This window comes from Sorex araneus, chromosome 5 (genome assembly GCF_027595985.1).
Source record: "Sorex araneus isolate mSorAra2 chromosome 5, mSorAra2.pri, whole genome shotgun sequence".
Lineage (NCBI taxonomy): Eukaryota > Metazoa > Chordata > Mammalia > Eulipotyphla > Soricidae > Sorex > Sorex araneus.
This window is the reverse complement of record NC_073306.1, coordinates 14,549,801-14,577,212: the sequence shown is the minus strand read 5'-3', so window position 1 is coordinate 14,577,212 and position 27,412 is coordinate 14,549,801. Positions and strand designations below refer to the sequence as shown.

General features: G+C 48.1%; 1 protein-coding gene across 6 annotated transcripts in view; it reads left to right on the top strand.

The window, feature by feature from the left end:
* NFIA (nuclear factor I A) overlaps positions 1–18,343 on the top strand; it is a 632,562-nt gene extending 614,219 nt beyond the window's left edge. For all 6 annotated transcript variants that reach the window (XM_055137450.1, XM_055137452.1, XM_004607099.2 and 3 more), the window contains one exon: positions 10,941–18,343. In XM_055137450.1, coding sequence (XP_054993425.1) covers positions 10,941–10,958 — 18 coding nt within the window. In that variant the 3' untranslated portion in view covers positions 10,959–18,343. The remainder of the gene's footprint in view (positions 1–10,940) is intronic.
* Positions 18,344–27,412: the final 9,069 nt, after the last annotated feature.

Sequence of the window (27,412 nt, the reverse complement as noted above, 5' to 3'; positions counted from 1 at the left end):
TCAGTGCCTGCCTCCAGCACACCGTGGCTGGCTCCTAGGCAGTGTGCAGAGTTTTTGCCTTTTGCTGCTCTCTTTGCTCCCACAAGTACTCCGAGAAAGGGGAGCCTGAGCCCGGGGAGCAGAGACTTTGGAGCTCTGAAGCCACAGGGTCTAAAAGGCAAGTCTGTATTTACGTTTCGCAGGGGTAAGCATTCACAGAGAGAGCGAGAGCAGGACTTTCGCCACTGTCACAGCTGCCTGGTGCAGATGGAACAGCCAAGGGGCAGGAGAGAGCACAGCAGAGAAGGTGCTGGCCTTGCATGTGGCCAATCCAGGTTCGATCCCCAGCACCTCATGTGGCCCTCCTTTGCTTCACCAGGAGTGAGCCCTGAACCCAGACCCAGGAGGGATCCCCGAGCACAGAGCCAGGAGTGAGTCTTGAGCCAGGAGTGATCCCCAAGCACAGAGCCAGGAGTGATCCCTGAGCACAGAGCCAGGAGTGATTCCCGAGCAAAGAGCCAAGAGTGAGTCTTGAGCACAGAGCCAGGAGTGAGCCCTGAGCACAGAACCTGGAGTAAGCCCTGAGCACAGAACCTGGAGTAAGCCCTGAGCACAGCCAGCTGTGCCCGCACTCCCACCCCACCCACCCACCCCAAAAAAAGGGAGAAAAAATGTTGAAGACTTGTCAGAAGGGAAAGCAGGAAAGACCAGGGCCTGGGCTCTTTATAACACGCTAAGTGGCGTCCTGGGTGCCTGGCAGCGGCCCTCAGAGCCCTGACTGAGCCTGAACTTGAACCCCGATCCCGGCTCCTCTGATGGCCCAGGGGATTTCTTTCCTCTGAAGTCTGAGAACTGAGGCTGCCGCTTCCCCGCCTTGTGTCGGCGTTCTGCCCCTCTGCCCTCCTCTCCCCGGGCCTGTGGCTCCCGGCAGAAGCCCCCGTTCCAGCTGCAAAGTGGATGCAGTTGAGTGAGTTCGCCTTCACTTCCTTCTTAATCCGCTGAATGGGGTGGGAAGGGCTGTTGGGTTTCTGGGGCCTTTGAGAGTCTGGGGGTCTGCTGGAATTCCTCAGGGGCCGGAGGTGGGGGGGTGGAGGCGGGGGACAAGCAGGAAGGAGCTGGGACAGTGAGCGGAGGATTAGAGGTGAGCCAAAGGGGCCTCACCCGGGGCCGAGGGCTGTCCAGCAGTGTCCCAGGGGCACAAGCAGCCAGTGTCTAAGAGGTTCCTGGCCCCAAAGGCTGGTTTGGGAATTAGCCTCTGGCCGAAGCCCAGATCTTCTATCATTCTGTTGCAGAACGTCTCGGGGGAGATTTTTGGAAATAACTGGACTTTCTCGCTTTAATGTCATTTTCCTCTCCTGACCAGCTTTGGGTCTCCCAGCGCAATCCGAGCCTGCAGGCTATGGGGTCGGGTCTGGTAGCAGTGAGGACGGGCACGTTAGGGAAGCGCTCTCAGCTTGCGGGGAGGAACCGGGCCCCGGGGACGGTTTCTGGGGGAGTGATGTTGAGCCTGCAGCTCCCGCGCAGCCCCCTCCCCCAGTGTGTTTCTAGGGAGGCTTTGCTCAGGGGCCATTCCTGGTGGCACTCGGGAAGCGTTCTGCAGTGTGGGGCCTTGACTGCCTGTGAAGTAAGCACCGTATCCTCTGCACCACAAATGGTGCTGGCGTAACTGGACAACCACATGCAAAAAAAAAAAATGGGCTTAGACCTTGAACGAACACCATGCACAAAAGTCAGATCAAAGTGGATTAAAGACCTGAGCATCAGACCACAATCCATAAGATACATGGAAGACAAGGTCGGAAAAACGCTCTTTTTAAACATGAACGGGGGACCATCGTGGAGCAGCTCCTGAGCTGCCCAAACTGATTAGAGCGCAGGCATTGAGTCGAAACTAGAAAACTGGACTCTGATGTGTCGAAACCATACATCTCCCCCGCCCCCCATCTCCCAGCCCCACTGGAAATCTTATGGATTCCCTACGATATTCCTTTCTGCAACTCTTTCTCACTCTGAAAAGAGAGGGAAGAAATAAACTAGGGGAAAGATGATTTTACTTTCATGCTGAAAATAAAAACTGACGAAAAGCTAGGCTCTCGTCTTTATTTTTTGCCTTTGGGGGGCAGACAGTAACCAATAACTAAGACTGCCTGCATCTTCAGAGCTGAGAGGACTTTTTTTTATGGCTCACTTTCCCAAGGGAAAAAGGTTTGTCCCATTTCAAGACCTGGAAATGCAGCCTCTGGTGATTGGTAGCTAAAATCTTGCAACTTGCTTTTATGCACTAATAGGGGAGAAGCTGGTGCCTCCTGGTAACGGATTGAATTTGACAAAATTTAAAGCCTCCAATAATAACAATAATAATAATAATAATAATAATAATAATAATAATAATAAACACAAGACCCTCACAGAAAACTAAAACCACACATGCCACCAATCACTGCAATTATTTTTTTCAGCCCCAGAACTACCCAGTACCCCATCTAGGCTCCTTCCCGAAGATCCGGCTACGCCATGGTGGCCAGTGGCCAAAGAGGGCAGAACTTGGGGTATTTCCTCGGCCTAGGGTTCTTGTCCCCTTAATCTGCACGCTGCACCTCAGATCTCAAGCAGCTTCCGTGGCGCGGGCTCACTTTAATGGGTAGAATCTATTTTTCATGAAAAAGCAGGAAATAAGCTGTCTCTTTCATAAAAAGATTTACAAAATGTAATCATTGTTGAAATATTCCCTTTGAACTGCCATGTCCACGGGGGTCTCAGCTCCCGGAGTCGGCCTTCATTAGAACCCCCTCACAAGCGGCTCCAGGAGGGCAGGTAGGCTGGTGGCGCCCGGCTTTGATGTCTTGAATGAATGAAAGAAAAGCACAATAAAAAAGAGCTGTTGATCAAGCATAAAGTACTCTTTAAGCTGACAGAATAGCAGCCTTAACACACCCTAAGCTGCTTTTAGTTTTTTTCTCCTTTTTTTCCTCACATTTTCCTGTGCTTTGTGTACAGTGGGGGTTTGTATTTTATAAGAAGTCTCTGATCTATGTAGTATGCCATTCGCTAACAAAAACCAAAATAGGATTGTTTCTGTCCCACTTGGTTGCCTGACGACTCGCCCCCTCCTCCCCGCTCTCCCCTTCTCGCCGCCCCCCCACCCCCCCACCCCCGCCTGGCTGGCAGTTCAGCCTCGCGAGGCAAGGGCCCAAATGCCTTTCATAAACTTGAGCCAGTTCCCTTTGTGCGCTCCGTTTTGCCGCTCTGATTTTAATACTGCAATTAAAGACAGGTTGTTGTATTTTGGGTTTGTTGTTTTTTTTTCCCCCTTCCCAAGAACATTGCCTTACAACAGGGGAAATAGTCCTGGCCCAGCTGCTGCTGCTTAGAACTGAGAAATGTTATCATTGAGTAAGAGAAAGGGGCCTGGTGTTCCAAATATTTCCCAAGAGATCCCACTTGAAGTCTCAGGGACCTTAGGGCTTGGACACATTTCCTAGCCCGAGAACTCGTCCACCCTGCCGTCTGGTCCCCTCTCTCCTGGCCTTACTCCAGCTATGAGCCCACTCTCACCTTCCCCCCCAAAAAAACTGATAACACCGAACTCCATTGCAGGGAATCCAAAACTCAAACGCAGTTCCCAGCAGGTCTCGGATTGTTTCCCGAGTACCTGGCGTTGGACCCCTTTAAAGGATGGGATCTGTTGGCCTGAGCTTCCAGGGGATCACTTAGAGCTCTGTGCAAGCTGACCTCTGCAAGCTGAGGGGGGCCCAGAGTGCCACTTGCACTTCCCAAGTAGCTGTGGCTTTCCCGAGCCTCAGATTCCCTGGTGAAGCCATAAAAGGAGACCAAGAGTAAAACCTTATGCGATGCTGGAGCGGGTCGCAGGGCCAGTTGGGCTATGGCGAAAGATTCGGGCTTTAGAACAACAGAGTAATAGGATTGCCTACATCCTTGCTAAGCGTGGGGGGTGCTGGCTAGCTTGTTGGGGAAAGAGATTAGTGTTTTCCCGTCTTGAGGTTTGAACCAAATGGAGGTCTTGGCCAGGCGCAGCTCGGGCCCTCTCCAGGGAGCGGTGGTTTGGACAAGTCCTCTGTGCTTGTAGTAAGTAGGCAGCCGTTCGTGTTCCAGAACTATTGCACATGCTACTGACGCAGTTCGCCCCGGTGCCAGAGCTCTGCAGTCGGAAGCGCCCGGGGCAGCGTACGGAGCCACTCGTTTGTTCGTTCTCTCGGGAGAGTGCCCCTCCTCCACGGGGCCAGGGATCTGTGCCATGAACCAGACTGGAAGGCGTGCCTCTAAAATGCCTTTTTTGGGGGAGGGGGGAGGGGGGGTCCCTGATCCTGCACTCGGGCACCTTCGTGGCAGCTGGGCTGATCCTTCTGCCTTTGTGGACAGCACTGCACTAGGGCCTGTGTTGGGCCAGCTCTGGGGCCAGGAGCACCGGGGATGATGCCACAGCAGGAAGAGAAGACAGGTCACAACACTCTCGGTCATAACAGGGGCAACAACCCCGCAGCCGCAGGGCGAGAAAAGAAGGGGCTGTGAGGGGGTCCTGAGAATGTGGGCACTGGCCAGTTGTGGAGACAGCCCTAGGGATGCAGCCTGGACCAAGGCCCCGCAGGGTGGTGGACGCGTTTGGACGGGGGGTGGGGTGGGGTCGGGGGTGGGGGATCTGGAAGAAGTTTAGCTCCGTTGCGAGTGGGGAGTTCAAGCAGTGAAAGATAAGGACACGGCGGTAACGGGGGGCCCAGGATGGCCCATTAAGGCTTTAATGGTTTCCTGTACAATAAACAAGTCTAGGTTTCACGTTATTGAAAACAGGCTTTCTCTAATTATCAAAAACCCAACCAAAAAAAAAAAAATAAAATGACGGCCGAGATCAAAGTCCTGGGGTTGGCGATCGCCGTGACGGGCACCTGTGTCCAGCACGTCACCTTCCTCAGAAGCCCGCCTCACAAGGGCACATCTCGCGGCTGTCCTCTGGGCACCCCTCCGAAACACAGGCAGAGACCTGCCCCCTGGAGGGCACACATTACTAGAAAAAGGGGGGCTCGACTCTGGGACCCTGAGACACTGACAGTCACCATCTTCGGTGGAAAAAGGGCCACAAAGATCCTACGCTGAGAAACCCATGCATGGTGGCCGGTGAAGTCTGAATTCCAGCGCCCTCTCCCTCCATGAGGAGATCTGAGGAGCGGACCCCGCATCTCCCCTACTCAGTTTCCCCGGAGGTGGCAGGCAACCGAATGCCTGTCACACGGGCCTCCTGTGTGGGCCTCGCCAGCCAAGAAAGACTCTGTGATGGAGAAGCTGGTTCCTACTGAGGTCCTGTCTGTCTCCTCAGTTCTGGAAGGGGCAGGAGAAACTACAGGCTGTTGTCCTGTTGCTCAGGACAGAAATGCCCAACCCCCCGGGGCTGGAGCAATAGCACAGCGGGTAGGGCGTTTGCCTTGCACGCGGCCGACCCAGGTTCGATTCCCAGCATCCCATAGGGTCCCCCGAGCACCACCAGGAGTAATTCCTGAGTGCAGAGCCAGGAGTAACCCCTGTGCATCGCTGGGTGTGACCCAAAAAGCAAAAAAGAAAAAAGAAAAAAGAAATGGGCCCCAGATTAGTGTGACTACACCGAGCCAACGTCTCCTCAGGAGAGAAGGCAAGATGGCGGCCGCTCCTCAGGCAGGTGTGGTGGGAGAGTCCCTAGACGCGGCCTCTGTGAGAGCCGGGCAGGGGCCTCCTGTGCTCAGAGGGTTCTGCGTGCTGCCCATGAGTGTCCTCAAATAACCCACCTTGCCTGGAGAAGAAAGCAGAGTGTCACACCCAGCTCTGGATTCCACATTAACAACCTCCTTCCGCACTGTTCAACTTTGCCCTTGAGGCCTTTTGTTTAACTTTTTAATTTGAAAAACAGATTCTGGTGCGTCACAGTCTATTCTCCCTCCCCATCTAGCCCTAAACCCCCACTCCCAGTGCTCTCTCTCCCTCTCTCTCTCCCTCTCTCCCTCTCTCTCCCTCTCTCTCTCTCTCTCTCTCCCTCTCTCTCTCCCTCTCTCTCCCTCTCTCTCCCTTTCTCTCTCTCTCTCTCTCTCTCTCTCTCTCTCTCTCTCTCTCTCTCTCTCTCTCTCTCTCTCTCTCTCTCTCCCTCTCCCCCCCCCTCTCTCCCCCTCTCTCTCTCCCCCTCTCTCTCTCATTAAAGTAAAATACAGCTACCTCAGGCAGACTTGTATTTCCTTTGGTTGCTAAAATATACATCCTGTCCCTCAGTGAAGAGTATGTGAAAGGACTTTGTAGAGTGATCAGCTGCAGAAGGTGGCTCGTTAACAATTCAAGATCCGGGTCTTCAGTCACTGTCTCTTGAGCAACCTCACGACCCAAATCGGGAAAACAGCCTCAGTTTCCTCCTCACCCTCCAAGCGGCCCCAGAAAGGAAAGAGACTGACATTGTCCACCGGTGCTGCCATCGCAGCCTTCCTGTTTAGGATGCAGCCGGATAGATATTGTTTATGGTTCATAAAACCTGACTACTGTATTCCAGAATCCCGGCAGAATGGGATTCGAACTTTCATGGAGCTGTAAATTAAGGAGCAGGAAGTGTGATAAAACTCCTTCGAGAACAGGGTTGAGGGGTGTGTGTGTGTGAGGGGGGGGAGGTAGGGGGAGATGGAGGGGAGCCGTCGCGCTGCAATGGTTAAATGAAATTTTATAAGCACATTCAGTGTGGAGCTGTTTTGCATTACATGAGTTGAATACCTTAGAGACGCCACATCTGCAGGCACTTTATTAAATCCTTAGTCAGCACTTTCCAACCTGATGAGATTACTTCTTCATTTGACTGGAGAAAAGGAAAGCTGAGCTCTGGTCCTGGGCTGCAGATTTCTTTTGATGTTTCACCTTGAACACTGAAAGAGGACAATTACCCTCCCTCCCTGCCTCCCACCGCCCCCCCCAGGCCCCCAGCACATCCCCAACTGTAGAAATGGTGAATGCAACAGAGTAATTTTGCTTAACTAGGGCCTTTTGTGGGAGTGTGGATTTATGAACTTCCAAAACAACTGTAGCCGAAAGTTCCTGAGGGAAAAAAATAGATCAAAGCTCAGTGTTTACTTCCTCAATGTAAATGCATCAAGATAACATCGGCCCAGATTGTATTGTAATATTGGGACTCGTGCAGATAAGGGACAGAGATTCCTTTGTAGTCTGTCTGGATCCAGTAGGTTAGATGAAGGGGCTATAAAGTATGAAGGCAGAAGTGAAGATCAGCAAATGCCCGGAGACCCTATTTCTGACTCTCCCTAAATGAATTGTGTTTCCCGTAGCTCAGTTTTCCCTGGTGGTTTGCTCCTTAGCCCTACAATTGAACTGTCTCTGATTTTTTGTGTGTGTGGCTCAGAAGAATGCGCTCAGGGTCCCTCTTCAAGCGATGCTTTGAAGCTTGGACTGCTTGCAGGAGAGATGTCAGACCAAGATACCCACAAGAGGGAAGCGGCTTTTCCAGACAGCGCTCGCTGGATGTAATGGTAGTAGCTCACAGAAGTTCTGAGCTAGGGAACCGCTTTTCCACGTGCGTGCGGCTCTCACGATCGCTCGTCACAGCAGCCCCCGACACTGTCAGCTACAAACTGATGAGTGAACTTGGTGCCATGCATAAGGCATGGGTGGGGTTTTTTGTTGTTGTTTTTTTTTAATTTTTGTATCATCACCATGATTGCAGTAACTTCTTCTGCCTTTTCTGAAAATAATGTTTTAATCAATGCAGTCTGGTTTCTCCAATGCGCCACCCCCACCCCCGCAAAATAATAATAGTTGTTATTGTTATAATTCCCCGTGTGGTTCCCCTAACCCACTGACTTCCCATTCTGGAAAGCCTTGGTCAAGTAGCCGGGTTAATTGTCATGAAGATTAGTGTGATGTTGAAATAAGTCCTAATGGTCACATTATGGGAGTGAAAAAGTGGAAGAATAGGTTTTGGTTCGGGCCTGAAAGGGTTAATTAAGTTTTTTTTTCACGGGTTATTAAAGCCCCCACCCCCTGCCTCCAGAGTCATATTGACACCCCTCCACAGGGCAGCTCCCTCCTCTATTGGCATGTTGCTGGTCAGAGCACAATAGCCTTCTGTGTGTGCAAATCATTCCTAAAATCATCGCAAGGGGGGGAAAAAAAAAGTTTGAAAGCTTTAACGTTAGACAAAAGCCCAAGAGCTGCAGTGCGCAGCTCAAAATCCCGGAGTCAGCAACTTCTATTGATTAAAAACTAACCTTTAAAGTAACTCTGAGAGTGTGTGGTTAGCATTTAAATTTAAACATGTCATGAGTTGATTTGTGTTCCTGAATGCCAACTCAGAAGGAGTAACATTCACATCGCTTTTTTTTTTCTAATTCCCTTAAGCAGCTAAAGTATTTCATGAAATGTCAATAGGGCAAAAAGAAAAGAGGGTGGGGTGTGGGGGGCGCACACCCCCCCCTTCACGCTGGGCCTTATAGTTTTCTTTCCCATGCAAATATTCACCCCGTAAAAGAAAAGTGTGGAGAGTGAAACACAATAATTAGTCCTTTGTCTAACTTTCCCAAGTGCCAGAGAAAGACAGATTAATTAAATATACAACAGTGTTGGTTTTGAGAGTGGGGGTCTTGCTTGCTGTGTAGGTCATAAATTAGGCAGAATAAATACTTCAATGTGTTTGCAGTTGGGGCTGCTACGTCAGAGCCCCTGGAAGGTTGGTGGGAGGAGAGCGGAGGGTTTCTTGCTAATGATAGTCACGTCTGGGTCTGTCTGGTTGCTCTTAGCAACCAGACATGATGTAACACCAGGATGAACTTGAACTTGGGGGACTTGAAAAGAGAACAATAGACCAGAGCAATCAATAAAGCCTATTTCAGTGAAGGATTACAGAGCTGCTCTGGGGTAACCTTGTCGGCAAGGCACACACTGAATAGTAAGATGTGTGAAGAAACTTTTTTTTTTTCCCTCCCCCCCTGGTTTGCTTTTTAAGTGAAGTGCAGAGGCACTGCAGATTTCTGGAGCGCGCGGAGGTGGTGCCCAGAAAAGGTGGTGCGGAGAACTGCGCCCCCTGCCGGCCGGCCGGGGCCCAGGAGTCGGTAGCGTGGGATTTCCGGAGGCTGGAATTGCACAACGGCCTTAGAAAGGAGACACCACCCCCTCCTCCATCCTACCCTCTCCCCCACCCCCAACGCCCTCCCCGCTTCCATCCCAATGGCAAGCCCTGCGCCGCTGCTCTCAAAGTTAGAGACCGTTTGGGGAGGGCCAGAACCCGGCCAGGGTCAGCTGCAAGGAGAGGTTCTAAAAAATACAGTCTGGAGTTTGCCGCTCTGCAAATGCGTCTTGCCTTTTGTGTCCACTTGATTCAGGCTGGGTGGACGCGCCAGGATGATTGCCTTTCAAGACACAAGAGGCTCGGTGGTGTGTCCCCAAACAGGTGGCTAGAGAATTAGCTGCAAGAAGAAGACGCGATGGGCTGTGACTTGGTGCAGACGGGGGTGCAGAGCTCTTGGGAGTGGGAAATCCCGCCCTCACCTCCACGCACCCATCGCTTCCTGTATCCCCCGAGCAGGGCAGAGCTTGACCACCACCTGATTGAATCTCCTGGACACCAGGGAGCCCAGATGTATAACCCTTTCCGAGATCCTCCATCCAGACTTCAGAAACATTCACCTCGTCTAGAAGTTGATGGGTTTTTTTTTCTTTGAATGGTGATGAAAGGGGTGGATTGGGTCGGGCAGCCCTGGAGAAGACCATTGGCAGAAGCCCGCTGGGATACTGGACTGGAATGGCCGTTGTGTTGTCACCTCTCTCCCCAGAGCTGCTGCAAATCTCAGACCACCCAAGGGCCCGGGAAAGGAGTGGGGTCTCTGGAAACTAGGTCCCGTGGACACAAGGCAGCCTCTGAGTTAGCGCCACTAGAAATCCCAGAGAATTCTTAGGAGTTAATCCCAGAGAGCTCCGGTAGAGTCAGTCAGAAGGGCGCCTCTGCCGTCATGGTAGCTCGTAGGGTGGGATCTTGATAGCACTTGATTCTGTCATTCTTTGACAATAGTGTTGGAGAGGTTTTGAGCTATCTGGGCCATATTGCTTCTCCAGATCTTTCTCAGGCATTTGTGAGGAACTGGAAAGGATGGGGGTGGCCATGACTCACCCCAAATATCACCCTGGACCCCAGGGACAGTGCTTTTCCCACTGTAGCTCCACTTGTTCTTCCATGACGTAGAGACCACCTCAGCTCTCTGAGGAGAAAGTCACTGTAGCATCTTCTGTACCTCCAGCTCTTTGAGGGAGGTCTCTGTAGATGGAGATCGGTGGTTGAAAGCTTGGTTGGGTGAGACAGGCCGCCAGCCCCCTGCCCCGGCGCCAGCCCCACACCTTGTGACATCCCGAGAACCACAAAACACAACAAACCAAAAGGCAGAGCACCCCCACCAATAATAGGAGCCCCGCCCCAACCCCAGTCCACTCCCGTGGTCTGTGCAGGTCATCAGAGGGGACAGTCACTTGCCTCTGAGGCATCTCCCCCCTCCCCCACTCTCCAGTCACTCTTTCTGGGGAACCTGCTCAGGTTCCCGGGATTATGCAGGCCACGCGCTGGAGAGGCAGCCATAGTCAAGGGTCTCACGCTTCCTGTCACCTGCAGACACCACCACCACCAGACTGCAAACTCCATATGCATACGGGCTATGTAAGTGGACTTGATGCTTTCTTTCGCAAGGTGTGCCTAGAATGTTGGAAAACTGCAACAAGGGTGCTGAATTTTCATTTAAGGTGTTTGGTGAGTTTTCGTGTTTTTAAGAATCTGACCGCTGGCTGTTGGCCTTTTCTTCCCCCAGCAACTCCCACCCCCACCCCCACCCCACCCCCACTTTGTTCCTCAGCCAGAGGCAGGTGGGTCATTTGGAAGAGCAGCATCATCCAAAACCAGGCTCCGTTCCAAACTGGACCTCTCACGGCCCTTTTCCTTTTTTGTCTTCCAGTCCTGGTACCTGGGATAAAAGTCGCAGCGTCCCACCATCCACCCGACAGACCACCTGACCCCTTCTCAACTCTGTAACATGGACGCATCCTCAACCCACGCGCAGTTACAACTTCACTGTCAGTGAAAGGGGAGGAAAGCCGATTCAAATCAACTTGTACACGGAAACAGCGAGCATCATGGTCCAACAGCAAAGGCCATCGAAAACCTTTTGGGATTTTTTTTAGAAAAAAAAACAAAAAAAAAAGAAAACTACTTTAGGGACCGTTGTAATTTTCTCATATGGTGCTGGAAATGGCCGGGGCTTCGGAGCAGGGGAAGTGTGGGTGTGTGAGCAGGAGGAGAGGTGGCGAGGCGCGGTGTCCTGTCGCTCAGACTTCCCAGGGAAACACACTTGGCCTCCGGAGCCTGGCTGTTTTGCAGTATTCCATGAATCCACCCACACAGGTGTGAGCCTCCGTGAGCACACAGGGGGCCCATGGAGAACTAAATCTTTTGTAGTCGCTGACATCTGCAATATAGAGCTGATGGGGCAGTCAAAGGGCAATGTTTCTCTGTAACACATTGGGAGATGAAAACGCAGTTGTGTTCCTTTTTTCCTTTCTCTTTTTAGTTTGGTTTGGTTCAGCAGTCAGCAGCTCAATCTATAACATGGCCCGCAAGACAGTGAATTCACTCACGATGCAGAACGATTCCGGAAAATGGCAAACTACTACTTAACTACTATTCAGTTTTTTAAAAGTTTTGAAATGCTGCACTTACATTTAAAAAAAAAAAATCAACAACAACAACAAAAAAACCAACACATTTTTTTTTCAACAATTTCAACAATGACACAAAAATTCACACGGAAATGGGGAAGATGGTCTGTTTTGACAGAAACTGACAGGAATCAATCAAAAACAATCGAATTTTGAATTGAGTAAAGTGCAATTTCATTGGATAGCTAAATATCTTTGTAAGATAGAGATTGTTGAAAATTCTATTTTTGTTTTTCAAGTCCTTCCACCCCAGGACTCTAAATTATTGGGGTAAAAAACAGCCTTGCAAGAAAAAGGGGAGCTATTTTTGCTTTTTATGTTTTTTATTGTTAAACTTGTATCCCTTTAAAAACTGAAGGAAAATCTAAAAAAAAAAAAACAAATCTAATGGTGCTTTTACCACAATATGTTAACTACATTAAATGCTAATTAATTATTTTCTGTTATCAAAGCACATAACTAAAATGAAATCATGGTATCTGTTAATTTTATAAGCTAGAAGTCACTATAATGGATTTATGCCAATTCTGAAAAATTTTACATGTATCTGGCAACATAGGATTTATCAGTTATCAGACACTTCATTGTACCAGAGATTGTCCAGAAATTTTAAAAGACCTTTGCATCCCTGAACTGGGCTATGGGAAAATAATAATGATGATGATGATAATAATAATAATAATAAAACCAATATTGATACCGGTACCCACTCAGATCAAGGGTACTTATTAGGAAAAAAAAAAAGGTTTGCACCCCCAAATGTCCTGTATCTTATGTAAAAAAAAAAAAACCACAAAACACAAAAAACAACAAAAAAAGTGCAAGTGATTTTTCTACCAGACAGCGAAGCACCCCTTTGCTTCCCATGCAACTTCAAGAAGGTTTCCTATACTATACATATATATACGTTCTGGTTGGCATGCCCTGCTGATCAGAGAAAGTCTCTGCATGTTCTAGTGTTAGTAACTAATTTTTATATAGTTAATGTAGGATAAAGTAGAGTGCATTAAGACACAATATTGTAATCCCTATTCTAGGCACTTGCCTTTAAACTATGTTTTTCAGCCCTTCAGAAGGGTTCTACTACTGTCCTATACAATCAAGTAACTGAAATTCTTGGGAAGACACTTTGCTCCTCATCTTTCCCCCCTGAAACAATGTTGTTTTGTTTTGTTTTGTTTTTTTTCCTTAATTTGCACGAAAACAAAAATTCCATATCAATGTGCCTTGCCCTGGATAGCGATTATTTGTGGAATTGTTGCACATGCTCCTCTATTGAAAGGGGTTTTTCCCTCGTCAAGCATTTGGAGACACTTTTTTGTAAATGTGACTTTTATGTCAGCCATCGTCAGTTTCAACATCTAGAACTAAGTAGAAAGTTAGTCGTTCCGCAGATAGGAGTAGTCCTTCTTGTCCCCTGTGGTCAGTGGCAGTGCTATTCTGAGATCTGTAGATGCTTAGAATATCAGTATTTTGGATGTTGCTGCATTTTACGATTTATTTGGAGTCTTCCTTTATCCCCCCCGCCCCACCCCCGATATATGAAAATATGCAATACCTGCTTATATCGTGTAGAAAAGCTTAGCAATGATTCCTTTTTCTTTTCTTTTTTTTTGTTTTCTTTTCTTTCTTTTTTTTTTTTTTTAATTTGACCAAAGTCGGTGCTGCACTTGGCGCAGTGTGTTTTAGGTGTTTGTCTTTGTACTTTTTCGTGTGTGATTTTTGAATGCACGTGCGCAGGAAGGGCTCCTCTTAGAGAAGCAGTCAAACTGTGAAGCACTAAGCTGACCCTGCTTCAAGCAATTTTGTTTTGACAACTGTTCCTTTCACAAGCAAGCCTTAAAAAAAAAAAAAAGACAACTTCCTTTTTCTTCAGCTCCCACACCCCATTTTTCTTAGCAGACTGCAGTCAATCCACATTCAATAACAAAGTATATAATGCCCATTTTTATATGCACGTTTTTAAACTTCCAAGTTCTGAAAATTGTTTACTGGTTATCTCTATTTAAGGAAAAAAAAATAAAATAAAACATTTTGGATTTTCATACGTGTCTGATAGTGGTTGAATAGTCGTTGGGCGCTGTTGTATGGTGTGATTGTCAGTATATGGTGTCACTTCCTATAGCCAGCCAGCATACTTTGCCTTCCCCTATAGCACTTAGCTGGGCATTACTTTATTATGACATATGTGCACTAAAAAAAGGAAAAAAAAAAAAAAGAAAAAAATAGCAGCTTTCAGTGCTTCACAGTGAAGGGAAAAAAAGCCTAGACAAACATTTTGTCAGAACCTTGCAATAAGCCAAGGTATTACCAGTAAATTGGTTGTATATACAATAAAATTGCACCCTTTTTTAAAAACAAAACAAACTAAGCAATAGTTTGGGCAGTTTTAGTTGTTTTTAGTGAGCATGTTGTAGTCTTGACTGCAAAGAGAGAGAATAAACTGCCCACTCAGAAGATATGTAATTTGTATTGTTGTATAGTTTTATTGATTACACTGATTTATTCTACCCTATTTTATAATGCAGGACTTTTGTACTGTTGTTTAAATGAGGAAAAATTTCTGTCAAATTAGCCTAGTGAAATTTCTGATCGTTCATTGTAAAGGCAGCGTTCATAGAATTGCTTATCTTTCTTTCCCGCCCCCCCCCTCCAAGCCCTCCGCCCTTTGGGAACTGGATTTAAGTTGAAAACTTTCCTGTTTCCTTTTTTGTTTTGTTGTAAGTATTTAAATACAGGTTTGTGTTTTTTTTTTTTCTCAATGGTATGGAATATTCCTGTGCTTGAAAAGCACAGGGCTACTGAAAAACCATTGTAAATGGACGTTACAGGTATGCTGTATTTTTGAAGGTATTTTTTTGTATTAAGTTTGATGAAGCTAAAATTAGGGAACTCTGAACAGATTTGCAGGAAAAAAAAATGTTTTAAAGGCTTTAAAACATTAGGGAGGCAGTCTAAGGTGATCACAAACAGGGGTTAAGTCTTAAATACACTAAGTTCCATTTCTGTTCATGTTTCATTGTCCAGAAAGCAGCAGGAAACTGTAGTTCAGTTGAGATCCAGCAGGAAAAAAAGCAACACCAACCGTAGGAGTGTTTACCGTTGTTTAATCAAAGCCAAGCGAAGATGTTGGAGAAAGACTTTGCTACCTGGGGTGTAGACTGACAGACAGACGAGGGCAGGGGCCACTTTGGAAGACCCAGCCCTGAAGTCTGAGACGCATTGGGTTTTTTTTTTTTCCTTGCCCCATCAAATGGCATTAACGAGATTGGCCAAGAGAAGCCCCTCAAAAAATAAAAAAAGAAGAAGAAAAAGAAGAAAAAAAACTCTCTTATCTTTTTACTTTGGGAACTAAAGTCAGAGGCACAAACACTAAGTCGGATTCTTTTCCTGTATCCTTTTTTGTTTTCCTGGCCCCAACTCTCTTCCACTTTCACACAACACCAATAACGCTGCTTTCCTGGTGATCCTGGGGCCAGCATCCTTTCCCGAAAGCCCCTCTGTCCTTCCCAGAACCTTCTCTTTCCTTGGAGGTTCGGGCCAGCATTTCCGTTTCTTCATACTCTGGCCTGACAGTGACAGAGAGTCAGACCCACCCCCCCCAGAAAAAAAATGCATCCAGGCGTGGGGACCACCCCACCTTACCCCAACTCTTCCCATTGCTGGTTTTCATCCTTGTCTGACCCCTGTCCATGACAGGTCAGTCAGCTCATGGGACTCTCTCAAAAAAGAGTTCCCCTCTCTCCTTCCCGGCCCTCATCACTCTATGCGTTGAATTCTGTAGTACAGTGTCACAGAGTCTTGACAGAATCTGAGTTCAGAAAAACTTTTTACTTCCTCTATGATTTATTATTATTTTTTCCCTGAGGGGGGTGGTTTCTGAGACCATCACTCAGTGTACTTTGAATCACATCTCTGGAAATAATCTTCGTCTCCATCGTGGTGGTGGTGGTGTCTCTCTCTGTCTCTCTCTTTCTCTTTCTCTCTTTCGTCTTTGTTTTATTTTCCTGGTAGCAGGCCTCCATAGAACAACTTTACACCACAACTGGCCTGGTCATGTGAGGAGGGCTGCAAAGCGCACCTCCACATGCCCGCCTGTCTTCAGTGTGGGAAACACAGAGCCTCTCCTTCACATCAGCTCCCAACTTCAGGCCAGTTCCGTCCTGAAGTCCATGCATGTATTTAATGGGTGACAGTAAACCCACTCTGCCTTCTCCACGTCCAAGGCTGTGCATTCGTCTAATTAGTGTCATGTCTGTTTCCCTTTTATTTTTTTTTCAATAAAAAAAAAGCAGTGGGATGAAAATTGCTTTGATATATAGCAGGTAACATTGAAGCTATTCCATAGCACTTAACTGTAGTGAATACTGTGTCACCAATTCTGAAATCAATTTAATGTTTAATGCAAATCCATTACATGGTGCTATTACAGGCTGACAAAATGATTTACACAAATGTGACAACTTGGGCTCAATTCACTCGCTTTCCAACAGTGTAAATGCATAGCAGTGTTTATCTGCATGAAAACTATGCACTAATCTTATCTGAAGAAAAAACTCTATCAACTTTGGTATCTACTTTCCGTTTACTTCAATCCTTGCCTTTTTGGTCATTGTTATAATGCCAGCTTTAGGACAGAAAGAATTATAAGAAAACCAGCATAATACCTGATATATTAAAATGTAGTGCCTGTGAAATCTGTATTATATTGCTCTTCTGAAGTAAGATTTTTCTACACCGGTAGCCTTCGCTGTCTGTCAGTCAGGACCTTCTGGTATAGGTGATGTAAAATAACCGTACAATATTAATGCATGCTATTCCATAATGCTTAGTGAACTGTATGAATATTACTCAAAGTTATGTTAGTCTTTTTTTTTTCTGACTTGGTTCTTGTCAGCTAGGTTTTAAAGGTATTTCACTGAGAACGCAAATTCTGTCTTTTCTTAATTTTCGGCTGTTTTCAGTATTTCGGAGGTATACATTGACTTAAATTCAGTATTACTTGTGTTTTTTGTTCTTGTTTTGTGTTTTCTTTTTCTTAGGGGGACAAGCATGGGGGTTTGATTTCAGAAATCAGTACCTGGCAAAACTTTTGTCTCAAAATGACCATTTGAATCTCAAGAACTCTGCTCTGAAGACACTTGGAGAACATTTGCAAGTGAGGAATGAGACTCTTCACCCTCGGAGGCACCGCTGATGCTGAACATTTTTGTCGTTGTTGTTTAATGGACAATGTTCAGCCAGGTACCCATGCTTTCCCATCTTCACACCAGACCTCCTCATACTAAAAGCAAAAAAAAAAAAACAAACAAAAAATAACAAAAAAAAATCTTTTGAGAAATCACGTGGCTATTTAGTTTCATGCACAGTTGCAATATTTTCTTCAAAAAAATAAAACTCTGTACAAACTTTGGCCCGATTCATAAGAAAAAGAAGTGTGCTATTAACACGAGATTTTTTTCAAATACACTCTTGGATGTGGGGGGGAGGGATCTAAATTCAGCTCTGCTTGCTTCCCAAAGGACAAAGTCTCCTATTTTTTTTTCTAAGTCAGCACCCAGCTGCCTTTTCATGCCCCGAAAGTTTTTGGAACCTGCTTTGGGGGATGGTGGGAAATGGGGAGCGGTCACTCACAAATATCCAAAGGGGGTCTTGCCTGCAGCTGGGAACAGGTGGTCACTGCCCGTGCAGAGAGCACGTACCTTGGGTTTCTCACGACCCACCAAACCCCCTCGCCGTGCCACCCTCTTCCAAGGGGTGCGGGGTGAACTTTGGCATCTCCACAGTGGTTTTAAGAAACCAGGGAGTTCCCAGGTGTGGGCTTTTTTTTTTTTTCTCCTGTTGTTTCTCTGCGCTTCTCCAAGTGACAGAAGCCTTTTTATGCCTTTTGATTCTGTTTGTGTTATTCTTTTATCAAAAAGTTTATTACTTGTTAGCAAGAATCTGAAGTGTGCACTTTTTCCCCCCTTTTTTTTTTTAAACATCTCAGTCAAAGGTCACACAAGGCCACTGACTTCTCCCTAGCGACAGAGGTTGAGAGACTTCAGGTCAGCCCTGCCTTCCCTCCCGCCCCTCTGCTGTGCCACGACACTGGGGACTGACACCACCAAGTGGGACTCAAGTTCTCGAAGGTTCCTTTAGGCAAATACATGACTGTGCTTCCCCACAGCTCAGACCACTCCCCTCCCGAACAAGTTCCCTGGGAACTTTTCCCACCACCTCGGAACACTGTCCTCTCCAGATCACCTTCATTTTTTATTTTTTTATTTTTTTAATTTCAAATTGGGGGATATGGGCGGGGAGTGGGTCCCTTCCAGCGAGATCCGTGTTAATACTTTGTTCTGAGACGTGTTTCTTATGAGCCGGGCCCCTGTGCCTCTAGTATATTTGTATTGACTCCCCTAGTTACCCTTTTAGTTTTACTGTGTTCTGTGAAAAATGTGTAATTGGTTGAGAATCACTGTGGGCGGCCATTCTTATTCAACTAAATCTCCACAGGTTTTTTTGAGCTGGTGTGGATTAGTTTAACTCTTGTATTCAACCATTAGTGCTACCACCTTCTCACATTACAATACAATTACTGGAAGCAAGTACTGCATTTCCTATGCAACAAAAAAGGAAAAATAAAAAATTGCTAATGCTATGGAAGCTGTGTCCTCTTTTGCCATTTGTCATCATTTGTCATCCTTTGCCTCAGACCTGGGGGCTGGAAGGTGGAGAGGGTCCCCGAGAAGGGAAGGTGTCAAGGTCACACGGGGGGCTAGTCAGGTCACAGCAAGGGCCACCAACAGAGCTGGATTTCTCACCCACTTAGACTCACAGGACCCTCCCCATGGGTCTGAGCCGGTTCTGAGCACTTCGGAGGTTCTACAGTCAGGGCCCACCAGGAACACATCAGGAAGCGGGGTTGGCGACGCTGATGGAGTGTCGAGATGAATCACAAGAGGATGTCCCTTCACTGTGATGCCAGGGGAACCGGGTACAGGGGATGGCACTTGCCTTGCCTGAGACCAGCTCTGTTTCCACCTGGCTCTGCATGGTCCCCAAGCACTGCCGAGAGCAACTCCTAAGCACGGAAGCAAGAGGAGCCTCTGAGCATTGCTGGGTGTGGCCCAACACCACCCCCACTCCCATCCCCACCCCACCTCCTGAAAAACTGGAACAGAGTGTGGTTGCCAGGACCTCAGAGCTCCCTGCACAGCTGGAATGCCCATCTTTTGCCCAGAGGGATTACCGTAAGGAGCGTTGGTACACGGCCACAGAGGCGGCCCGTCCAGGGTGCCAGGCCTTGCCAGGACCACACAGCAGGGCGTTGCTTGCCCGGGAGAGGTCGGGATCCCAGACTTCTGGTGCCTTCACCACCGTTGTCATCACACCGTGGCCAGGAACCCAATCCAGAAAGTTCTCTGTCTCTTCCCTCCTCTCCCCTCCTCTTCCCTCCTCTTCCTCCTCAGTTTCTGCCAGCATCTCTTGTCCACTGGCGTTCCAACTGGGAGAGCCTGGAAATCACGGAGAAAATAGAACCCCCCTTGCCCCCCCACGAAAACAGAGCCCTGGAGCCTGGGGGTGGAGACCTGACACAATATGGCATGAGCAGCTGCGGGTGGTCAGCTGAACCTTCAAACTCGCCCTGGGGATACTGGGGACTATTTCATCCCCCTTTTTCTTGGGAGGAAGCTGAGGCAGAGAGCCCCAATGATTTACCTGTGTCATTCAAACCTAAGAAGCCCGCCTCTTCACTACACTGCATGAGTTCATTTAATAATTATTTCTTTCTTGGTTTTGGAGCCGCTCAGGGTGGTGCTCAGGGCTTACTCCTGACTCTGTGCTCAGGACTCACTGCTAGTGGTACTTGGAGACCATAGGTGGTACTCAGAGGCCATTATGATGCGAAGATCAAAGCCTGGTCAGCCATGTACAAGGCAGGTTCCTTCTCTGCAGTACTACCTCCAGCCCGTACTAAATAGTTTTAAATAGTTATTATATTCAGAGACTCTGTTAGGACCCAGCAATGTGATGGGAATAATAGTTGGGCTGATGCTTCTTAGTGTGGGAATAGTCCAGTGGGCAAAGGCTGCATTCTCCAAATATAGCAGCACCCGAGAGAAACATGCCGCCCTGATGGATGCTAGGAAGGTATAGATCGGGGCTAGAAGGGCGTATGGGAATGACCCAGGCAGGGAGGAGGGGCAGGGGGACAGAACATTCTGGGCAGAGGAACAACACGAAGAGCCTGTGATAGAACGGATGCTTGATATTTTGGTGAAATTATGGCAGGGTACCTTCTAGGCACGTTGGGGGCGGAGACGGGGGAGAGGAGGGGTTACCCCTTTGAGCCTCCCGAACTCTCAGATCAGGCTGGTTCTATGGGCTGAGCTAGGAACAAGTCCCTGAGCTCAGCAATTGACAGCCAGAGGTACATATATATATATATATATATATATATATATATTTTGCCTGACAGAGTCACCCTAGGGCCTCTGTGCGGGCCAAGGGCAAGACGGTCCCAGCAGAGCCCTGGGTGAACAGTTTGTTGTTGGGGCATGCGAGGCATGGACTGGCTTGGGCATCTCCCGCATTGAGCAGGTCACACGGCCTCATTCAACAGGACCAGGAAGGCTCACGGTCCGGAGTGGGGGAGGGGGGGCGACGGGGGGGGGGAGCGGAACTAGGGAACTCAGATCTGGGCAGTTGGAGGAACCCCTGGAAAGCAGTGCAGTGCTGCAAATGGGCTGAGCAGAGAATCTGGGGAGAAAACTGGGGCCCTTGGATTGCCTGCAGGATGGAGGAAGGAGAGGCGAAGAGTTGGGGGGACAAGTAGGGCCAGCAACGGCAACTGAGCATCGAGGGTCTCCATGCCCACTGAGACAGGCACTGCGTGCTGTGAAGTGACCATTTTCCCTCATCACTGCAGTGTTCAACGAGAGCGTCCCCCAAAGCGTTTCCGCCAGAAGTTGGTGCCCGTCTCTGGTTCTCTATGCAGTGACTCAGCCACTCATTTGCTGCCGAGCCCTTCAGACTCCAGGCCATGGAAGGCACAGCCTCTTTCTCCCTGGGCCTTAAGACACAGGGATCAAAGGTGACCCACACCACTCCTTTCCTGATATATCCCCGGAGGGGTGGTGTGAAGGCACAGAACTCAGGGGTGCAGGCAACGAAGAGTTCCCCGCCCCCCCACCCCACCCCGCCACATACATCACATGCCTCAGGCCCCAGGCTGCCTGATGGAAGGTTGGTTCTGTTTCATTAGCTCTAGGGTGAATAGGTGCCTCAGTTTCCACCTTGATAAAATGGGAACAAACCATCTGAGCCCCCTCACTATCTCACAGGGCCAGTGTGAGTTCTTGATGTGTTAACATTTGTAACGTGGTCGACAGTGAGTGACCTGGCATAGCCTAAATGCTATGCCAGTGACATCACAACCGTAACAAAATGGGTCAGTGGTTTCAAAATGTGAGAATGAGGCATGCGTTCCCTGCACGAGAGAACATGCCTTCCTTCAGGTTGTTCCCAAGCTTCTGTTCTGGTGGATTCTGAAAGACCATTTTCATCCAACACCTACCTCAACAAAATAAGTATTTTGAAGGGCCTGAAAGATAGTACAGTAGGTAGGGTACTTGCCTTGCATGTGGCCAACCCAGGTTCAATCCCTAGTAACCCATCTCGTACCCCAAACTCTGCCAGGAGCTATTCCTGGTAGCCCTGAGCACAACTGTCACCCACCAAAACAAAAACATCACATATATACACATATATGTGTGTGTGATATATCATGTGATATATATCTGATATGTATCATTATGTATGATATGTGTCAGATAATATAAACATTACTGTATTACTGTATCACTGTCATCCCACTGTTCATTGATTTGCTTGAGTGGGCGCCACTAACATCTCCATTCATCCTAGCCCTGAAATCTCAGCAGCCTCTCTTTACTCGTCCTCCCCAACGGTGCTGCATTGGAGGCTCTTTCAGGGTCAGGGGAATGAGACCCATCATTGTTACTGTTTGGGCATATCAAATACACCACACGGAGCTTGCCAGACGCTGCAGTGCAGGCAGGATACTCTCAGTAGCTTGCCAGGCTCTCCAAGAGGGACGGAGGCTCCAGAAGACTCTGCGTCACTCTGTTCCGGGAGCTTTGTTTTATAGTCTCTGGATCTTGGCCGTTGATGAGATTACATGGCACCAGGGGCAGTTTGTGGGTGTGACTGCCAAGCCACTGGAAAACTGGGGATCAGGGTGGAGGAGACCCAGTCCCGATCTCAGCCCCAGGTCCTGCACACCTGGGTTCCTCTGCCTGTTACTTCATGCGTGAGGCTCATCCAAGCATGTGGAGAGTGGACTTGAACATGGCTGTGACTAGGTTTCAGACTGGGTTCAGCTGCCAAAGTTCTGCTCCAGGTGGGGAGGAAAATTCAACCTGCCCCTCTCCGAGGGGCCCCAGTGAAAACAGCCAGGCGTGGGGGCAGGAGATTCTGCATCACTCTCTTCCAGGAGCTCTGTTTTATAATCTCTGCATCTTGGCCGTTGATGGGATTACACGGCACTGGGGGCAGTTTGTGGGTGTGGCTGCCAAGCTACTGGAAAAATGGGGATCTGGATGGGGGGTTCCATCCCGATGCAAGCAGGCTTTGAGATCTCAGCCCCCAGTCCCGCACACCTGGATTCCTCTGCCAGTTCCTTCATGCATGAGGCTCGTCTGAGCATAAGGAGAGTGAGCATGGCTGTGGCTGGGTTCTGGAGGTCTTTAGCTGCCAGGGCTTGCTCAGGACAGGGAGGGAAACTCAGCTCACCCCCCCTCTAAGGGACCCCAGAAGACAACCAGGCGCAGGGACAGTGTACACACATACACATATACACACATATACATATGTATCACTGCCATCCCATTCTTCATCAATTTACTGGAGTGGGTGCCTAGTAATGTCTCTCTTCCTCCCAGCCCTGAGATTTTAGCAGCCTCTCCTTGTCTTTCCCAACGATTGGAGGCTCTTTCAGGGTCAGGGAAATGAGACCTATTGTTACTGTTTTTGGCATATTGAATACGCCATAAGTAGCTTAAGTAGCTTGCAGGCTCTGTTCGTTTGGGCGGGATACTCTTGGTAGTTTGCCAGGCTCTCCAAGAGGTATATGTGTGTCTGTATGTATATATATACATATATATGTTTATATATACATATATACACATATTACTCTCTATGATTTGTTGCCTACTGTCTGAACTCCATCAAATATGGTGTGGTAATTATGGAAAATGGAAAAATGGGTAGGAAGTGTCTTATAATGTGTTGTGGTTCGGAAAGCAGCCTGAAGCGTGGCGGTGGCTGGATAGTGGAGGTCGGCTGCTGGGGCTGGGTCTCTTGGAGTGGGGAGGGTTCTCACCCGCCCCCCTCTGGAGCGCCCCGAGTGACAACAGCTTGGCGCGAAGTCCCATATATATGTGTATCTGTGTATGTATGTCTATATATATATTATATATATGTATATGTGTATATATATATATATATCAAGCCCATGATCTCTCCCATGCAAAGCATGAGCTCTAGCTCTCAGCTACATCCCTACATCCCTGGGCCCTCAGTTTCTCTTTTCTTCAGGGAAAAGTGGCAGTAGGGGTGTAGGATAACATAGCCTCAGGTAGTTTAAGTTTATTGGGTTACTCCCATCACAGTGCTCCCATCCCTTTGTTTAGCTGTAATCACTTCTCTATGCTCTCTTCCCCAGAACAGTTAATCAGCTTTCCCCTAATTTGACTCTGCTAATTTGTAAGGTCAGACCTTCTTAGGACACTGAATATTATAATATTGCCTTTCTTATGCCTCCTTATGCCTTTTGAATAATTTACTTTAAAGCAATGTCCTTTTTGTATAAACACAGGAAGACAATACTATGCTTTGGTAACTTGGGACTTAATTGGCTTCGAATATTATTCATTCCCGGGCATCTGCTTTCTCCACTTAAGCCTCAGTTGCCCTCAGTTCCTAGCACCCCAAAAGCAGGGTCCCAATGAGGGATGGGATGAATCCAGGGCAAGCGGTGAGTTATGTGCTACCCTGGCATCGAGATGGGCCTGGCTAAAGTTCCTAATTCTTAACTATAAGTTAAGAGCTTGATCATAGACAAATGCTGACATGATCTAAAAGTAATGACGAGACTAGGACCCTGCTAGGGATAGGAAAGACTGATCTGGCCTGAACACTGTAGTCTGAGATTGAGATGGCCCCAGGAGAGCAAATTCTATAAGCTTTAATGTTTTTCTTATTGTGTCCATACAAAATGATTAATATTATGAATGCTTATATGTTTGCTGGATGAGGAGAGGAGAAACACACTCATGGGACTCCGCCCTTGGGTGGATCCTCCTGCTGAAAGAGAATCAGTCTTAGGAGAAGCATCCCCTGAGGGAAAGGAACCTTACCCCTATTGATTGTGACCACAACTATGTGTATTCCCCAACCCCCTCATGCTGGGGAGATTTAACTAGGCTGTAAGAGTGGGTTGGCGGGTGAGATCCACAGATCCAGAGAGAGATCCAGAGCTGGGAGAGAAACAGAGAGAGAATGAAATAAGCTGATCGAGCAACCAGTTTGGCCTTCTTCCTTCCATCGCCTGCCCTTGACCAACAGCCACACACAGCAGTTCCAGAGCACCGAACTCGGGCGGTGAGACAGAGCTGCCCAGAAAGCCCTCGAGTGCACACGCCCGTCTTCGTGCCTTAGTTTTTTACACAGGGGCTCCTGTGTCCCCATGGGTAAAGTGCGGGTAAGGATGGCTCCAGCCCAGGACTTCACTGAAGTTCCCATGAAGTGCTGCGTGCAGAACATCTTCCGGAATCCCCGCCTAACAGCTCTTTCCCACACTGGACGGTGCAGCCCTAAGAGCAGGAGGTGGACGAAGGAACCTGGTGTCACAGCAGAGAACTTGGGTGCAACCCTTCCGCTGTTTTACCGAGTGTCAAGCACTAGACAACTTTCTGCCCCTGTCAGCTCAGTTTCCTCATCTGGAAGACGAATCCATCATCCCTCCCTCCCCTGGGAGGGTCGGTGAGCGCAGATGAGAACGTGCTGGGAAGCACAGGTCCAGGCCACAGCTCTCGACCAGAGACAACAGACCCCTGTCTGAGGCTCCCACAGGGCCCCACTTGTTACTTTCCTTTATGGTGTCAACCGCAAGATAAGTGGTACTAGCCGGGGTCCTTTCGATTTTTTTTTTTTTTTTGCTTTTTGGGTCACACCCAGCAATGCTCAGGGGTTACTCCTGGCTTTGCACTCAGGTGCTTGGGGGACCATATGGGATGCTGGGGATCGAACCCGGGTCGGCCGCGTGCAAGGCAAACGCCCTACCCGCTGTGCTATCGCTCCGGCCCCTCCTTTCGCTTTTGAGTTCTGGCTCCTCAACATGAGAACACGGCGGAGCCAGGGCATCCCAGTGGCCTCCGGGGAGGCTGGGGCTTCCCTGGGCCCATGAGCACTGAGTGAGAGTCTGTTCTTCTCTGAGACAGGCAAGCTCCCGTCCACGTTCACTTTTCATCTGGCACAGTCAGTTTAGATTTCAAGTTTGTTATGGACAACCCTGGAAAAAACAAAACAGAATAAAGCACATTTATTTTTACCACTGCATTTTAAATTGTTTCTATGATGGGGGAAAAAAACACATGACACATTAGTACAAAGGAGACTTGATTCATGAACCCCCACATACCTCCTATCAACCACTTATAATTATCTCCTCCTCCCCTCTCCATTCCCTCCACATCTGTCCAGATAATTTTTTTTTTTTTTGCTTTTTGGGTCACACCCAGCAATGCACAGAGGTTACTCCTGGCTCTGAACTCAGGAATCATCCCTGGCAGTGCTCAGGGGACCATATGGGATGCTGGGAATCGAACCCGGGTCGGCCGCGTGCAAAGCAAACGCCCTCCCCATTGTACTATCGCTCTAGCCCCTGTCCAGATAATTTTTGAAGCCAATACCAACGGCCATATATTTCACATCACATTTCTAAAAGTCAAAGATGGTTAGAAATTCTTTTTATAACATAAAATATTAAGACTGATTCCTCAATATCGTCAAATAACTAATCAATGTTCAAATACCTCCTGTTGCCTCGATTTTTTTTCAATTGATTGTCCAAATAAGAATCCAAATAAGGTCTTTATATGAAGTGGCTTGTCTATACCTGAAATGTTTAAATCTATAAAATCCCCTTCCTTCACTTGTATTTTCCTAAAAAGTACTTGCTGAATAAACTAGGTCATTTTCCCAGGAGGATTTTTGGGGGAAGGGAGTGCACATTCTATGCTGCTGGGTGTGGGGGCTGGGACACTCCCGGTGGTGTGTAGGGGATCACGTGGCACCAGGGTTCAAAACCAGGACAAGCACATGCTTTAAGCTAAGAGCATGTGCTTTAAGGCATGTCCTGGTCCATGTCCTGGTGAAATTTTTTGCTCTCTATTTTGTAGATGGTATCCCTGTGGCGCAGCTAAAGCTGTTCTAGTATTAGATTGAAGCATTGTCCTGACCTTGGATATTGACCCTATCGGTTACGCCACCTTGGCTGCCTCCTCACACCCATGGTTGTGGGATGGATGAGGAAGTTAGCCTGTGCTGCTTGTGCCTTGATTTTTAGAGGCTGTAAGCAAAGTAACTGAGGCAGAGTGAAAAGTGTTCCTGCAGCACTTCCACCAGCAGCTGTCCTTCATAGCTCCATCCTTATCTGTTGACAGATGTGCATGTTGCTCACACACACACACACACACACACACACACACACACACACTGAAAGCAGAGCTCAGAGGACAGTCAACCTGAAGGATGACGAACTCTTTCCTCTCTTGCAACTGGTTGCTAATAAAAAACAAAGCCAACTTCCAACTTAAAGAATATTTAGGGGGCTGGAGCAATATCACAGCTGGTAGGGCATTTGGCTTGCATGCAGCCAACCTGGGTTCTATTTCCAGCATCCCACATGATCCCCCGAGCATTACCAGGCGTAATTCCTGAGTGCAGAGCCAGGAATAACCCCTGTGCATTGCCAGGTGTGACCCAAAAAGCAAAAAAAAAAAAAAGAAAAAATATATTTAAGATGAATATTTCTGATACAAGTCCCAGGTACAAGTCTGTTGTCTCCTGTTTCTTTGGTAGGCACCCACTTCCCTGGAGACCCTGTGCCCTGGGGATTAGCAGTCAGTCCCAGAGAGGAGTGGAGCTTTGTCCTGTGTGGCTCAGATGAGCACTGGAGGCTGGATTCCTGTGGCCATGAGATGCCATCACATAGCTCATGTGGGACTCGTTCATCCATTGTCAGGAATTCTGCCACTTTGCTTGAGCCACACTCTTTCCCATGATCCCCTCTTACCAGGTCAAATGATCCGAAACCAAATTGGACCATCCTGGTGGCAAACCTCCCCAATTGCACCATTGGGAGCCAGAGCAGGAAATGATCTGAGTTCATCATCTCAGAAGAGTCCAGAATCTAGCAGAGACCACAAGCACAATGCAAGCGTGGCGTCATGGCCTGGTATGGCCTGGTAAGGACCAGGCCGACAGGCTGTGCCCGGACAATCGGAGCAACAGCCAGGCCTGGAGACAAAGGCCGGGGACCCGCGGAGAGGAGATGTGTAATCCAGGTCTTCGAAGAAGGCTAAGACTTTGGACATAGCAAAGATCAATAGTGATGGTCGTGGCAACTGTTTTCAGTGCCAAC